Consider the following 16,270-nt stretch of genomic DNA (forward strand, 5'->3'; position numbering starts at 1 on the left):
GAAGAGAGAGAGAGAGAGAGAGAGAGAGAAAACATTGATCGACTGCCTCCTGCACAGCTCCCACCAGGTATGGAGCCTGTCTGCAACCTGGGCATGTTCCCTGACTGCGAATTGAACCAGTGACTTTTTGGTGCATGGGTCGATGCTCAACCACTGAACCACACTGACTGGGTCCTCTATTATTTTCTTAATATGACCAACTTCTTTGGATCTTTCCAGATGTCATTCATGTAGTATTTCCTAGAGAAAACTACCCTGACCATCTTTCCTACTCCACCCTCCCTATTCTAAGTTGAAGGTGTTTTATGGTACTTTGTGCATTGTGTGATCATGGCACTTACTTTAGTGTCCTGCAATTGTCTGTTTAATACTCCATCTCTTCCAATGATTTCTACTTTGTAGAAGGCTGAGGCCATGCCTTACTAATCTTTGTATCACTAATGTCCTGCACAGTGCTAGGCACTCTGGCTATGTCTTAATAACTATTGGGTGATTAAGTGAATAAATGAATGGTTAATTGATACTGAAAGAGTTACAGGATAAAGCATAGAAAAAACAATTCAGATGTATGGTTGTAATCCTATATAATAAAGAAGTAATATGCAAATTGACCATCACACTCTTGCACAAGATGGCCAACCCCATGTGGTCAAAGATGGCCGCCCCCATGTGGCCAGCAGGGGAGGGCAGTTGGGGGTGACCAGGCTGGAGGGGAGGGCAGTTCGGGGGGATCAGGCCTGCAGGGAAGGGCATTTGGGGGCAACCGGGCCAGCAGGGGAGGGCAGTTGGGAAGCCCGGGCTGGCAGGGCAGGCCAGTTGGGGGCAATCGGGCTGGCAGGGGAGGGCAGTTGGGGCAATCGGGCTGGCAGGGGAGCAGTTAGGCATTGATCAGGCTGGCAGGCAGAAGCAGTTAGGGGCAATCAGGCAGGCAGGCAGGCAAGCAAGCGGTTGGGAGCCAGCAGTCCCAGATTGTGAGAGGGATGTCCGACTGCTGGTTTAGGCCTGATCCCTGTTTAGGCCACAGGAATCGGGCCTATACCGGCAGTCGGACATCCCCTGAGGGGGTTCCAGATTGGAGAGGGTGCCGACTGGACTGAGGGATACCTCCCCCCCCAGTGCACAAATTTTGTGCACCAGTCCTCTAGTTTTAAATAAGAAAATCTTAATGTAAAAATTGAAATTTATTTTCTTATGTAATATATTTCCATTATATGTACCATAACTCACATTCTACCCTTTTGCTGATCAGAAGGATTTCCTGGAGAATTCTGTTTTCATGGCTTTTCAATCTATAGGCAGACTCTTTGAATAAAATGGGATTTAATAAAATATACAAACAATTAAAGAGAGAAAATTTAAAAACAAAAGTTCCTGATAATCTGATCCTATTAAACATTTGCTAAGTAGTTGGCAAGTAGATCTCAGTTAATCTTCAAAATAACTCAGTGAAGTAGTGGAATTGTCTCTTTTGAAGATAAGAAAACTAGGGTTTGGTGAGAATCAAGCACTTTCTAACATTACATAGTAAACAGCAGAGGCAGGATATGAAAACAGATCCATCTGGTGCCAACCCTTTTTGCTTAACTAGTAATCTATTCAACCTCTTTCCTCTTTTCCTATCATCTATCACATGATAAGTGCAAATAAATTTATAAGAATTTACAATTTTTTTTTTATACAGAACTTTATTACTCAATTTTTGGATAGACGATTTTCATATTTCCTGGGACTTTCACATGAGAATCCTGAAGGCCTTAGGCAATGGGTGAACAGGACTCCATTTAACCCACATATGGAGTGAGTATATTGACTGGGATGAAAGAGCTTTACAGGCAAAGATGGGAAGAAGGTAGCAAGCAGAATTCATTTTGGGGTGGAGCATACCAATGTAAAAGTGCTTACTCAGCACCATGTGTTGTGTAACCTTTATACTAGTAAACTACTACCTCACTTGTATTGGGCAGGGCAGTGCAGCTCTAAATTTCTCACTTAAGGGCATTTAGGGTCATTTTCTCTGCATAGTCCCCTGACACACCGTGTGTGTGTGTGTGTGTGTGTGTGTGTGTGTGTGTGTGTTTTACATATACTTTTTTTCATTTCAGATTCTGGCATAAGGGTGAACCCAATAATCATCAGAAGGAAAATTGTGTTGTCCTTGTTAATGACCAAAACAAATGGGCCTGGAATAATCTTTCTTGTAACTTTGAGGCAAGTAGGATTTGTAAGAAACCTGGAAAAATACTCACCTAAAAGCTATGAAGAGGTTCTTGTGATGAGGACAGAAAAGAAGAACCCATTAGACTAGGGAAGAATGTACATGCACCACTGGAATAGAGAAAACATACTAGATCATAGAACATTTTCAGTCATGATGGGACTTATTTTTTCAATTCATTCAAGATAATGTGTTTTTGTGTAGTGCTTTAGTGGAAGGAATAATCTCTTCTATGAAAATCAGTTTTCATTAACTTTGCTTTCTTGATAGTATTTCAAAGAATTTATTCTTTGAAATGCAATTGGTGTGCATTTATTACGCATTTAGCAGAATGGCTTAAATGATGCAATGTTTTAGTTATTTTTTCCTCTACCCCAAATCTTAACTCTTAAAATTTAGTGAAATATTCACATTGTAAGACATAAAAATGTCAAATCACTATATTGTACACCTGAAATGAATATCCTATATAATAAAAAGCATAATATGCAAATCAACCAAGCAGTGGAAAGACCAGTCAGTGGGGGACGGGCCAGGCCAGCCAAGGCTTGTGCCAGTGGGCAGAGGGAGGGAACGGCGATGGGGGGGTGGCGACCAGTGGCGGCAGAGGGGCGATGGAGGGGGCTGGCACCATCCCCTGATCCGCCCGTCCGGTTGCCTCCCACAGAGGGAGGCCAGGTGGCAATGGCAGGGTGATGGGGGCGATGCCGTCCCCTGATCAGCTGGCCCAATCACCGCCCGCAGAGGGAGGCCAGACTGTGGCTTAGGCCCGCTCCTCCCAGGAGCCAGCAGTAGGACATCCCCTGAGGACTCCTGGACTGTGAGAGTGTGCATGAATTTTCATGCACCGGGCCTCTAGTAATCAACATAAGATTGTATGCCAACTGTACTTACATTTTTAAAAATGTAAAGGCTGCTATTCCAATTGCTAGTGGTATACCACTTTTTAACCCAGATGTCACAAACCCTTTAACATTTTAAAACAATATTTTTATTGTTAGATGCTTCATTTTTAGACTTTTTAATAGTGTCAGTCATGATATTGACTTTTCATGAGAAAGAAAATTTTCTGAACAACAGTATAGAAGAGTTCTGAATGATGGCATTGCACAGGTAGAAAAAAAATGTCTACCTACTTTTAAAAAATGTACTTCTTACCCTATCTAAAATTTCTTCCCAAAGCATGTAGTCTTAAGCTGACTTATTTATGTAATATGTTTTTAGTGGAAAAGGCTCTTACCGGCCACCTTAACCAAACTCCTTCAATTCTATAGCTAAGGAAATGAAGACCTTGGAAAGCCCAAGAAATCACCTTGGCATTGTTAGTTCATGAGATAGCCAGGCCTATGGCTCAGATTTAAGAGGTGAAATGCACTGTCTTTGTTATTACAGGAAAGTTACTGTGGGTGACTTGGCCTCTTGGCTAACAGAGAGATAAAGTTCCCAATTATTTGAAGTAACATTGTATTAGTGTTTTCTATTTTTACTTTGAATCATATGTTCTACCCACCTATGCAAATTGTTAGCATCTTTCTTTAGAGTTATAAAACTACAGTTAAAACCAGCAAGGAAGTCATTGTTTAAACAACAGAAAATTACGCTTTTGTGATTTATGTAGTATTAATTGTGGAGCAGTCACATCCAACAAATTATGGTGGACAATCTTAAAATTCTCAATTTGCTGGTATTTTCTGGATCTAAGCTAAAAAATTTCAAGTTTCAGCTTTTTAACCTAACTTTCTTATCACTATTTTTAGAAATAGTATTTTGAAAATTAGTGATTTTCCAAGTTTGGAATATTAGTGCTTGATTGATTGATTCCATGCATGTATGTATGTGTCTGCATTTAAAGCTGATATTTTAACTAGTGCTCAGTAACTTTAATTGTTTGTCATATTTATTAAATTACAAAATCTACAAAAAACCTGTTGAAATAATTTTATGTAAATGCTAGTAGACTTTGTATAGTTAATATTATACATTTTTATTTGTATAAAACAATACATTGGTAGATTTAGTTGTCAGTAAAATGTGACCCCTCTGTGATTTTATTTCTTTCTTTATTTATTTTTTATTTTTACTTTTTAAAATATATCTTTATTGATTTCAGAGAGGAAAAGAGAGGGAAAGAGAGATAGAAACATCAATGGTGAGAGAGAATCATTGATTGGTTGCCTCTTGCACATCCCCCACTGGGGATAAAGCCTGCAACCCAGGTATGTGCCCTTGGCTGGAATCGAACCTGGGACCCTTCAGTCCGCAGGCTGACGTTCTATCCACTGAGCCAAACCAGCTAGGACCCCTCTGTGATTTTATACATCTATGTGTAAATCATTTTTCCTTACCTCCATGGCTGCCACCAAAGACTAGGCTACCATCTCCTTACCTGGGTAATTGCAACAGCCTTCTAATTGGCATCGCTGATTCCAACCTTACTCCCTTTCATTCTGTTCTCAACACTCATGACATCTTTTCTGTTCATCAAAATTTCTTTGACACAACTGATAGTAATTTCATAAAAAATAAATGCTAATTAGTTTAGTATACGGTGGTAGTCCTAGAAGTTTGAAACACAAAGAAATTTAAATAGTTTTTATCTTCAAAAAAGTAATGTAAATATTTTAAAAGGCAAATAGTAAAAACATTAATAAAAGTATAAAATAAATCTCTCTTCCACCCTGAACTCCAGTCTTCTAAATGCTTCTTCAGAATAACTACATGGTCAGTTTCTATATTTCAATGTATGTTTATATGTGTTATATAACATATGTAGATATATAACCCACAATTTTTTACACTAATGGAAACGTTATCTACATAGTCTTAAACATCTTGCATTTTTTACTTAACAATATACCTTGCAAACTGTTTTATACCTTGTTGCTTATAAGTAAATAGTGTTTTATTGTATTGATGTATCATAATTTGAAATAGCCTTAAAATGACAAAAAAATTTCTTATGTAATAAAAATCAACAAAATAATGGTCATGGTATAACTTGATATCTGGTATTGTGATCCCACCAACTTTGTTCCTCTTTCTCAAGGTTGCTGTGGCCATTCTGGGTCTTTTTTGATTCCATATAAATTTTCAGAATCTTTGTTCTAAGTCTGTGAAATAAGCCTTTGGTATTTTGATAGGGATTGCATTGAATCTATAGATTGTTTTCGGTACTATGGCCATTTTAATGATGTTGATTCTACCAATCCATGAACATGGCATATTCTTCTACTTGTGTATATCTTCTGCTCTCTCTTTTTTGAATGTCCTGCTGAATTCATTTATTAAATCTAGCAGTTTTCTGATGGAGTCTTTAGGGTTTTCTATGTACAGTATTATGTCATCTATGAATAGTGAAAGTTTTACTTCCTCCTTTCCAATTTGTTGCCTTTATACCACAAAGCCACTGTACTCAAAACAGCCTGGTACTGGCACAAGAACAGGCATATAGACCAATGGAACAGAACACAGAAACCAGAAATTGACTCAAGCCATTATGCCCAATGGACGACCGAAAAGCAGGCTGTGTGGGGTGACCAGGCTGGCAGGGGGGCAGTTGGGGGCGACCAGGCCAGCAGAGGGGCCAGTTGAGGGCAACCAGGCCGGCAGGGTGGGCAGTTAGGGGCAACAAGGCCATAAGGGAGGGGCAGTAGGGGGCGACCCAGTTGGGGGTGACAAGGCCAGCAGGGGAGGACAGTTAGGGGCAACAAGGCCAGAAGGGAGGGGCAGTTGGGGGTGACCAGGCCAGCATGGGGGGCAGTAAGGGGCAACCAGGCCAGTGGGGGGGCAGTTAGGGGCAACCAGGCTGGCAGAGGGGGTCAGTTGGGGGCGACCAGGCCAGAAGGGGGGGCAGTTAGGGGCGATCAGACTGGCAGGCAGGCAGGTGGGCAGTTAGAAGCCAGTGGTCCTGGATTGTGAGAGGTATGTCTGACTGCCGGTTTAGGCCTGATCCCCGGGATTGGGCCTAAACCGGCAGTCGGACATCCCCCGAGGGGTCCTGGATTGGAGAGGGTGCCGGTTGGGCTGAGGGGGAACCCCTCTCCCCATGCACTAATTTCGTGCACCATGCCTCTAGTATAACTATAAGATACCCAGGAATAAATGATCAAATGTGAAAGTTTTATGGACAAAACTTAATTGCAAGACCTGTAAGCCCACCTGCTAGGGCTTGACTGTGTGACGTTCCTCACCCCTCAGTGTGCCCTGTGACTCCTCCAGTTGGTCCTCCTACTTGGGCTCAGACACCCATGATACTCAAATTAGCTCAGGCTTCCACATTTTGGACCAACCTATCACTTTACCAGATGGCCTCTGGAATCCAATAGGTCCACCCACACCCTTACTACCTTTCCTGCCCCCACCCTTCCCCTTACACAGATACACCCAGTCAGGTTCTGACTCCCTGTGGGGGTAGTACTAGTATGCACCCCTCCTCCCAACCTCACCCCTATACATTCATATATGCATATGTAAGAGCTACCTTGCTCTGCACCCACCACCTGATGAATGACTATAGTTAGCATCGTTAAGAAGGAAAAATGGGATTGGGGAAAAGAGAAAATAGAAGAGCAAGAAGAATATTTTATATGATTCTTCATAATTTTTATTTACTTCAGAGGTATCTTCAGGAAATAATTTTTGTGCTAACTTATAAAGCCTGAAATATTCTTGAAGTTTCAGAATTCTTTAATTTCACTTCCATTTGTTATTTGTTAAATTTAAGTAAAGTTGAATTTACTATTTTAAAAGTATCATCTGCTGTATGATTTGGTAAATTTTGCTATATGATTCTTTTCTGAGTGTGTGTGTGTGTGTGTGAGTGTGTGTGTGTGTGTGTGTGTGTATTATGTTTTTTTTCCTATATATTCTTCCTTTTTACTTAAAGAAAACATTTTACAGCTTCTATTGGCATATTTGAACTGCCATCTTGCCCTTTGAGGCCATTAGTAAGTAAAATAAAGGTTATTTGAATACAAGCACTTCAATACCACAACAGCTGATTTGATAATGAGACAGTGACTAATGGGCAGGTAGTGTATGCAGTGTGGAGACAGGACTCTGGACAAAGGGGTGATTCAGGCCCTGAGCAGAGTGGGGTGGCGCAAGATTTTTATTATGCTACTCAGAACAGTGAGCAATTTAAAACTTATGAATTGTTTCCCTACATCCTCACCAACGCTGGCTATTTTCTTTTTCTTTTCTTTTCTCCCATAACCACTTATACCTTATACCCTTATACTTCTTCCACCTCCTTGGAATTTGGCTCTTGGATATATTCTTTTTAAAGTATGACAGCATAGACATAAGTAAGAAAGTAGGGACATTAATGGTCTCCATGAAGGGAACTGGGTGGCTGGGGACTGTGGAGGAAGAATGGGGAGTATGGGAAAGAGGGGGACTTTTTACTTTATATCCTCTTTTACATTTGGATTTTGAATCATGTGAATGGGTTACTCACTTTTTAAAAATAAGACTTAAAAATGGGACTTCAAAAAAAAAACAATGTATGAATTGTTTTAGAATTTTCCATTTAATATTTTTGAACAACAGTTGACTGTAGGTAATTGAAAACATTCAAAGCAAAAACCATGAATAAGGGGAGACATAGATATAGATGTAGATAGATATAGATATAGAGAGATACAGATAGCCATAGACATAGACATAGATATAGACAGATATATAGTGTTCCAAAGAAATCTTCTTAATCCTCGCCCAAGGATATGTGATTTTTTTTGCTTTTATTTATTTTTTCTAAATATGTTTTTATTGATTTGAAAGAGAGAGGGGGGGAGAAACATCAATGAGAGAGACATCAATCGGCTGCCTCCTGCACCCTCCACTGGGGACTGAGCCCACAATCCAGGCATGTGCCCTGACCAGGAACCAAACTGGGACTCTTCCGTGCATGGAACAACACTCCAACCACCTGAGTCACAGCGGCCAGGGCTTTGTCCCTGGATCCTCCTATAATTTCTCACATATGAAGCAAATGTACCCAAAGGGACATGCTTTTCTTCTTACAGTATTTCCTAGAGAATTGCTTGGTAAATTCTGAAAAGACCTGAGAGACTCATATAGAGAAAAATGCGCTTCAGTCAGTATCATGAATGATAACATTCAAAAATATTTATTTTTATTCACATCAAATCAGCAAACACTTGTGGAGCCCTTCTGAAGTACAACGCACACGTTTCTCACAGTGGAATTGTGGCTGTGTTCATGTTCTTGGTCCTCCCCACCTGTACATTTAAGTTGTGCCTTCTGTTCTTGAAGACTTCTCTTTGTCCAAAATACTTTTATCTGGCATTTCACAAATCCAAAACATATTTAAGAAACAGGCCATATCATTCCAATTTTGCCGAGGATTTTTAGAGTCTCTTATGGTGACGCAGTCCTCCACTGTAAATAAGTTGTTGGGCTCCCCTACATCCCAGAAGCTGAAAAACATACACACACAAAACACAAAAAATGACATGGGAGATTTTAAATCCCAGTAACAAGAGATAACGTGACCTGCTATACCAGACAAGCTACATTTGTGTTATTTAACTTCACAACAATTTTGTGAGGTAGGAATTATAATCTCTATTTTACTGATGAAGAAAAGGGATTTCAGAAAAGCTAACCCATTTGTCTAAGTCATAGAGTTTGTCAGTAGTGAAGTTGAACTGGATCTTTCTGCCTTCTTTCCATTCTGTCATGCTCCCTCATAGACTAGACCTGGGATGAGAGGTTATGGGAATAACTGATGTCCTGGTGGATTTGTTTTCTTTGCACTCATATGTCATCTCCCATTTGATTCCCTTTAGTCTACACAAAATTTGTATTAATTTAGGTGCATACTTCAATGGTGTTACAGTGTAGTAGTGAAGTAATTTTTAAAAAAATATATTTTACTGATTTTTTACAGAGAGGAAGGGAGAGAGATAGAGAGTTAGAAACATCGATGAGAGAGAAACATCAATCAGCTGCCTCCTGCACACTCCCTACTGGGTATGTGCCAGCCACCAAGGTACATGTCCTTGACCGGAATCGAACCTGGGATCCTTGAGTCTGCAGGCTGACGCTCTATCCACTGAGGCAAACCAGTTAGGGCAGTGAAGCAACTTTTAAAAGTACCAGAACATGTGGGCTATACTCTCAGAACTGACTGAAGCCCCTCCAATCTTAGTTCCCTCAAATGCTAAGTGAAAGGCATAATATCGATGTATCTCAGAAAGACATAACTTCGGTTAAATGAGATAAAGATTAAAACTTTGAAAACTCCAAATGCTGTGCTCTACTGCTGTAAAGCCATTATTAAGGAGAAAAGAGATGTTCACTCCATAAGAATCTTCTGTCTTCCTCAAATTACTATTTTTGTCTCATTTATTACAGTTTAGGAGCATAAAACTATGAATTCCACACTTTGTCCTTGATGCATTTCCAAAGTGTTAGTATCTAATTCTACTCCTCTTTTTTTTCTTTCATTCTTTTTATTTATTTTTATTTTTTATTGATTTTAGAGAGAGAAGGAGAAGGAGGGAGAGGGCCATTGGATCAGCTTACTCCTGCACGCCCCCTACTGAGGATTGAGCCCACAACTGGGCATGTGCCCTGACTGGGAATTGAATCGGTGACCCTGTGGTGCACGGGGCAACACTCAATCAACTGAGCCACACAAGCCAGGGCTGCTCACTTCTTCATGTTTATCTACTCACCTTTATATTTGAGATAGTCTTAGGAAACCAGAGCAATCAGATGGCCCTGAATATACTTCATGGAACAGAAGGAGGTTCTGAGAACTCCCCTCCAAAATGGGCTAACTAAGATTTAGGGTCGTGTTAAATTTTCCTACAAGAAAGAAGTTAATTACCTCAGAGACTCCGTGAAAGGTGTGCCATCTACCCATTTCCACTGACCGTCAACCACCTGGTCCGTTAGTCCAATATAAAACTCTTTACCTTTAGGTTTTGCATGGAAAAGGAATTTCTATGGAAGATACACAGTCAAAAAAAAAAGGAGATCAATTATTTCAATTCTAAACAAATGTTGAAGGTAATTGTTATTTAAAGAGATAAAGTAGGACCTAGACTAAAGATGATAAACACATGGCCCTGAAACACAAGATGTTGTCCCAAAATGTACACACACTCTAACAGCTAATTTCTATTATCTTTTGAACATGAAATGTATTTTAATAAACACTGCCTATATAAAGTGTGTATACATCTTTTGGGGACAACCTATGTTGAGATCATAGAGGATTATCTTCTGATTTTTAAAAATTGTGGTAAAAATATACACAACATACAATTAAAAAACCAACAAAAAAGAATCTTCAACAAAGGAGGTTCTCAATATTTCAAAGTTTATCTACTGTGATTTGCAGCCAAATCTACTACAGAGATTAACACAAAGCATTATTAATCACAACTTAATGGTAATGGGTTCTAATTGCTTTGTCTCATTCAAATAGATTTATAAACATAATGGTCATTCTAAAAGGGACCCCACTCCTTTTTTTTTTTTTGCCTTGCTAAGGAACTAAACGTGGAAATTTCTTTTTTACTTTAGGCTTTTCTAGAAATGAAAATAAATTAGAGTAGGCATTGACTTACAGAAATAGTAAGAAAAACATGCATTTTAGTATGTTCATTTAAAAATGTTCATTGTGGTCCACACACCATACACATGTATGGAAAAAGGGATAGATCATGTGGGGAATGCTACACTGACACGCGGGGAGTTTGTTCTTGAACTACCTGTTCCTCCTCTGAGTTGATAACCACCAGATGAGCTCCCATGCTGGAGCAGTTTTTCACACTTTCTGACCAGCTTTTGATGTTAGTAGAAAAAAAGTAGCAGCTAGATTGAAAATGTACCCAGCCCAATGGACAGCAATTCTTGACTGAACCTAGGAGGAGAGAAGTTTCCATGAATGTCCTTTATGAACTAATTAAGAAAACAGAAAGTTTCATCAGGCCCTATGAAGTCTATCATTTATAGTTAGAAGCCTTGGAACCTGTTGGTCACAACCTCCCCCTACCCCCCTTCTTACTATCTAAGACTTTAATAATTCCTATGTCAATAAACACAAACAACCATAAATATCCTTGTCTTTTGAGACACAATCCTTATTTTCTAGATAAACCATATATACTATCTATCTTAGTTATGCTATTGATGTAGGGCCCTGTTAGCTGTTCTTAGACTTGCCAAGGTCAGAGAAAGTTGTGATGCATTTTATTGGACTGACCTCGAAGCAACCATCTCTCATCTTGCCCAAATAATGTACACTCAACAAAATCTCCAAACTGGTTCTTACAATTATAGAATTGAAGCCTTCAAATTTATTAAAAAATAAATAGTCCAGTCTCTCTTAATTTAATAGTGAGGAAATTATAACCCAACGAAAGAAGTCATTTTCTAGTGTTATATGGCATTTTTCTAAGAGTTGGAAACTATATGGAAGAGCGTACAAAGTATATTTCTGAGCTGTTTCAAAATTTTCTATTCTATACATTTTTTTCTTTACTTCATTTGGAAGCAGGTGAATAATAATAATAATGATAATAAAGTGCACTCCTGGGGATAACACTGCTCACCACTAGATTTAGCGTTCAGATATATACCTCAAATTTATTCTAAACGTTTGCTATAATGTCCCCAAGATTTCCTGTCTTCTTAACCATTCCTTATCCTTCTATTACAGTACAGGCAAGATTTTACATTTTGTTTTTGAAAAACAGGACCTACTCAAACTACGTTATTTATCCCAAAATCAATCTAGAGGCCAACAAATACTGATATGTAAATTTTACGTTCAAATTTGAGGAATATTATACCTGATGCATCATTGTAGCAGTTGAATTCCATGAGCTCATATGGCTGGTCCTTTTTCTCATCACAGAGTTGAAAGATGTGATATGTCACTGTAAGGACAGGGGCACCGTTAATATTTATTACTCTTTTGATAAAATAAATTTTATTATTTTTTGTATTTATAACAGAATTGCGAACAATTACCATATTTTCTTACTATCTACTTTTCCTTCTGCATGGAGAGGCACTGAGATTTACTTTAAAAAGAGGGAATTTATTACATGTTATGGTTTTTGTAATTTATAAAAATAAATGTACTTTAGTTCAGGCCCATAGGCCAAGAGAAGACAAATGTGTTAACATTCTCTCTCATGCCAAGTCTAACCCTCTCTACCCTTCCTTCCAAAAAGTGATTTGTCATGTCTCAGGCTCGTATCTCATAGAAGGGGTTCTACTAGTGAATGACAGAGGTTCAAAGGGAAGCACTCAGGGCTACCAAGGAGAAGAAAAATGTCTATCATTAAAAATGCATCCGAGGTCACTGAAATTTGGTAACAGTTCTATACTAGCTGGTGTTTCCGGTTTGAGGAATGACCTGGAAATGAATAGAGGGGAAAGGTAGTATATAAATACTCTTAATGGGAGAAGAGAACCCACAGGCAGCAAGGAAGAATTTACTCCTAATATTCCCCAGGAAGATTGCATTTGACCTTCAGCACTCACAAACACATCGAGTGATAAAACAGGCACTGAGTAGTAGGATGGAGATCCCAGCAACAGTCCATAAGAACTCTTGGGAAGAGAAGCATCCTCTCTCTGTAGAAAGACACAAATATGGCCCATCTTCCCTAAGCCAGAGGCATAATAAATTCTTATTCAACCATACATATTTCCTTCCACGTGCAGTGCGTATACTGAGCTCTTCTCAAACTTCAGTATATGTAAAAATCATTTGGAGGGTGTGTTAAAACACAGATTACAGGGTTACAACACAGGTTAACCCCCCGAGTTAAGAATTCAGTTAGAGCTGGTATGGAGCCAACAAGTTTCCCAGGAGCTGCTGCTGCTGCTGCTGCTGCTGCTGGTGGTGGTGGTGGTTTGGGGACCACACTTTTAGAACCACTAGCATAATCCATTACTAATTTTAAGACGGATTCATGAAGTTGGACAGATGCGCCATTTTTCCTTTCCTAAGTCACTCACAGTTCTCCCCTTTCATTCTCTATCTTTCTTCCTTTCTCCCTCTCATCCTCTCACCCTCTGTTTTTCTTGTCTCTCACCTGCTCTCCTCTTTCTAATGCCTCACTTCCCAAGTCCTTCGTAAAGCAATCATATAAAACATCACATTCATCTAGTAGTTCCTCTCCCTTTCCTTCCCAAACAAGATATCACAGACAAGGAAAGTGAGTTCCAGAGAAGTGAAGTGCCTTACCCGATGGGACACAGTGAATACCGAGAGGGCAGAAATAGCAGGCTGGAGCCCTCCCTGAACTCAAGTCCAGTGACCTTCCCAGTATAACATGTACTCTTCTAACCATTCTTTCATGTTTCCTCTGTTTCATTCTCTGTCTCTCTTCTTTTACTTTACTGCAGCCTTTTCTACAGTCCTGTCCTTCAACATATTTACCACCTCTTCCAAAAAGACATACCTGTGAAAGAAAAAGGAGAATTGCAAATTTTACCTGTGCTCTGTGATGCAGATGATTTGGATGAATTCATTTTTTTCTCTTTCACTTTTTCTCTCCCCCTCTTCCTCTCTCTCTCACTCTCTCTCTCCTCAGTTTCCGAGTCCAAGAGTATTTTGTTGGTAAGTTTCAAGGAAAAGGAATCTTGAAGATTTTGGGAAGTTCAACCCCAAGACATAAGAATGTTCATTTGTTTGGTGGCTGTGTGTTCAAGCCACGATTTCCTTTCTTGCATAAAAAGGACAAGGAAGTTGACTGGACAAGTCAGTCTCCTTACTCCGGGCAGCAACAAAATGCGGAAATGATGAAATGGCAAGTATCAACAGAAGTAGGCTGACCTGGGGGAAATCCGAGTGGCTTCAAAAATATTGTTTGAAATCTTTTTGTTGGATAAAATTTCTCTGCCTTCTTCCAGGCCTTACTCATCCCTCAATGTTTCCCTGACACTTGTGGAGCCCACCTTTGCATTCCCAGTCTCACTTTTGGTCTTTACTACCACACAATTGTTAACTGAAAAGGAGAGAGATTTCTTTATAGCACTTAGCAAAAAGCTGGGCACACAGTGTCAGTATTTATAATGTAGCAATGTGAGTTTCTTTTTATCTCTTATGTTTTTTTCTTTATTCTTCATTTGAAGCTCTTGAACAGCTCCCTCAAGGGATTAATTTCCAAAATATAAAAAGAATTCATACAACTCAAACCCCAACAAACAATCCAATTAAAAATTGGGTAGAGGACCTGGAGAGACACTTCTCCCAATAAGACATACTAATGGTCAACAGATATATGAAAAGATGCTCAACTTCACTAGCTACTAGGGAAATGCAAATGAAAACTACAACGAGATACCACCTCACACCTATTTGAATGGCTATTATCAACAAGACAAGTAATAACAAGTGTTGAAGAGATTGTGGAGAAAAATAAACCCTCATTAGTGAATGGGATTATAAATTGGTACAGCCACTATGGAAAACAATTTTGGAGGTTCCTCAAAAATTAAGAATAGAGTAATCATATGACCCAGCACCCCTTTTCTGGGTACCTACTTAAGTTTTTTGAAAACATTTATTCACGAAGTTATATGTACCCCTATGCTTATTGCAGCATTATTCACAATGGCCAAGACATGGAAACAACCGAAGTGTCACTCAATAGATGATTGGAAAAAGAAGATGTGGTACATATATACAATGGAATACTACTCAGCCATAAGAAAAGATAAAATAGCCCAGCTGGTGTAGCTCAGCGGTTGAGCATTGTCCCAGGAACCAAGAGGCTACCAGTTCAATTCCTGGTCAGGGTTCAGTCCCCTGTGGGGGGCATGCAGGAGGCAGCTGATCAATGATGTTTCTCTCTCATCAATGTTTCTCTCTCTCTATCCCTCTGCCTTCCTCTCTTTAAAAAATCAATAAAAACATATTTTTTAAAAATATGCTATTTACTACAACAATATGGATTGATCTTGAGAATATCATGTGAAGTGAAATAAGTCAGACAGAAAAAGTCAAGAACCACATGATTTCACTCATATGTGGAAAATAAAATTGAAAGCAGCAAATGAACAAACAAGAAAAGCAAATAAAGGAAAACTCTTAGACACAGACAACAGCAAACAAAGGGTAAGTGGTAAAGGGAATCAAATCTATGTGATGGAAGATGATTTGATTTTGCATGGTAAATACACAATTTAATATACAGATAATGTGTCAAAGAATTGTATGCTCAAAACCTATATAATTTTATTAACCAATGTCACCCTAATAAATTTAATTAAAAATAAATACAATAAACAACCTAGATTTATAGATTTATATTCCTTTTATCAAAATGTTAGTATTAGGCTATTTTATAGCTCCACCTCAGTTGAACAGCCTCATGTATTTTGACTACTTTGAAACTCAGCTCAATTCCTTACATCATAACACAGCTTCTAAAGACTGAAGATTCAGAAAGTAGTTCAGCTCTTTTTCTGAATTATTTGGGGATTCTTGTTTTATATTGTAGCATATATTAGGAGAAATGAATTTGAATGTCAGAAGAAGCAGTTTCAGCTAGACATTAGAATATGCTTTCTGGGAGGTTAATTGATACAGTAATGTTTCATCTCCTTCGTTAACAATACTTAAGCCTAAGATCAAACTGGACTCACTTGATTTAAATTCACAAGTGTCAGGAGGCATTAGTTATTTCTCTCTCTATATATATCTTGGTAATCCCCTCATGCAATGACTCATGACTTTCCAGATGTTAGTAAATATCCTTGTTTTCAAAGGGACTTTTTATTATTTCTATGCATTGGTCAATTTCCTGTGCATTCTCCATTTCACAGTTATATAGATTTATTAAAGAATGTTTAAAAATTATACACATATATTATAAAATATAAACATATTTAATATGTGTATTATCAGCAAATGGCTTTTGACCAGTAAAAAGAGAGAAATTATTTAGTGAATGAGTTATATGATTTATTAAATGATGAATCACAATGACTACAGTCTTTTTTTTTCTTTTGTTAATCCTCACCTGAGGTGATCCTTTGGTGCATGGGCCGACACTC

At 38.7% G+C, this 16,270-nt stretch overlaps 2 protein-coding genes across 4 annotated transcripts in view; one reads left to right on the plus strand and one right to left on the minus strand.

Moving 5' to 3' along the window:
• Nucleotides 1-2,731, plus strand: part of CLEC4D (C-type lectin domain family 4, member D) — a 7,356-nt gene extending 4,625 nt beyond the window's left edge. For both annotated transcript variants that reach the window (XM_014536238.1, XM_014536239.1), the window contains 2 exons: nucleotides 1,682-1,797; nucleotides 2,103-2,731. In XM_014536238.1, coding sequence (XP_014391724.1) covers nucleotides 1,682-1,797; nucleotides 2,103-2,250 — 264 coding nt within the window. In that variant the 3' untranslated portion in view covers nucleotides 2,251-2,731. The remainder of the gene's footprint in view (nucleotides 1-1,681; nucleotides 1,798-2,102) is intronic.
• A 5,557-nt stretch (nucleotides 2,732-8,288) lies between these two features.
• On the minus strand, nucleotides 8,289-13,936 carry CLEC4E (C-type lectin domain family 4, member E). Of its 2 annotated transcripts, XM_005862023.2 has the most exons (6): nucleotides 13,705-13,933; nucleotides 12,746-12,838; nucleotides 12,046-12,132; nucleotides 10,963-11,114; nucleotides 10,074-10,189; nucleotides 8,293-8,655 (listed from the first exon to the last, which is right to left on the minus strand). In XM_005862023.2, the coding sequence occupies exons 1-6, from the start codon at nucleotides 13,739-13,741 to the stop codon at nucleotides 8,466-8,468; spliced, it is 675 nt and encodes a 224-aa protein (XP_005862085.1). In that variant the 5' UTR covers nucleotides 13,742-13,933; the 3' UTR covers nucleotides 8,293-8,465. The 2 variants fall into 2 exon arrangements, with proteins under 2 accessions (XP_005862086.1, XP_005862085.1); XM_005862024.2 differs by lacking the exon at nucleotides 12,746-12,838 and having other exon boundaries at nucleotides 8,289-8,655; nucleotides 13,705-13,936.
• Between the last annotated feature and the right edge of the window lie 2,334 nt (nucleotides 13,937-16,270).

Source organism: Myotis brandtii, unplaced genomic scaffold, assembly GCF_000412655.1.
Source record: "Myotis brandtii unplaced genomic scaffold, ASM41265v1 scaffold1579, whole genome shotgun sequence".
Taxonomy (NCBI): domain Eukaryota; kingdom Metazoa; phylum Chordata; class Mammalia; order Chiroptera; family Vespertilionidae; genus Myotis; species Myotis brandtii.

Excerpts from the sequence above, each read along its gene's own strand:
- CLEC4E (XM_005862023.2), bottom strand. The coding sequence starts at position 13,741 with ATGAATTCATCCAAATCATCTGCATCACAGAGCACAG. Across the intron at positions 12,839-13,704 it reads ATCTGCATCACAGAGCACAG|AGAGAGGATGCTTCTCTTCC; the intron begins GTAAAATTTGCA and ends GTCTTTCTACAG. Across the intron at positions 11,115-12,045 it reads CTGCTACAATGATGCATCAG|GTTCAGTCAAGAATTGCTGT; the intron begins GTATAATATTCC and ends CTCTCCTCCTAG.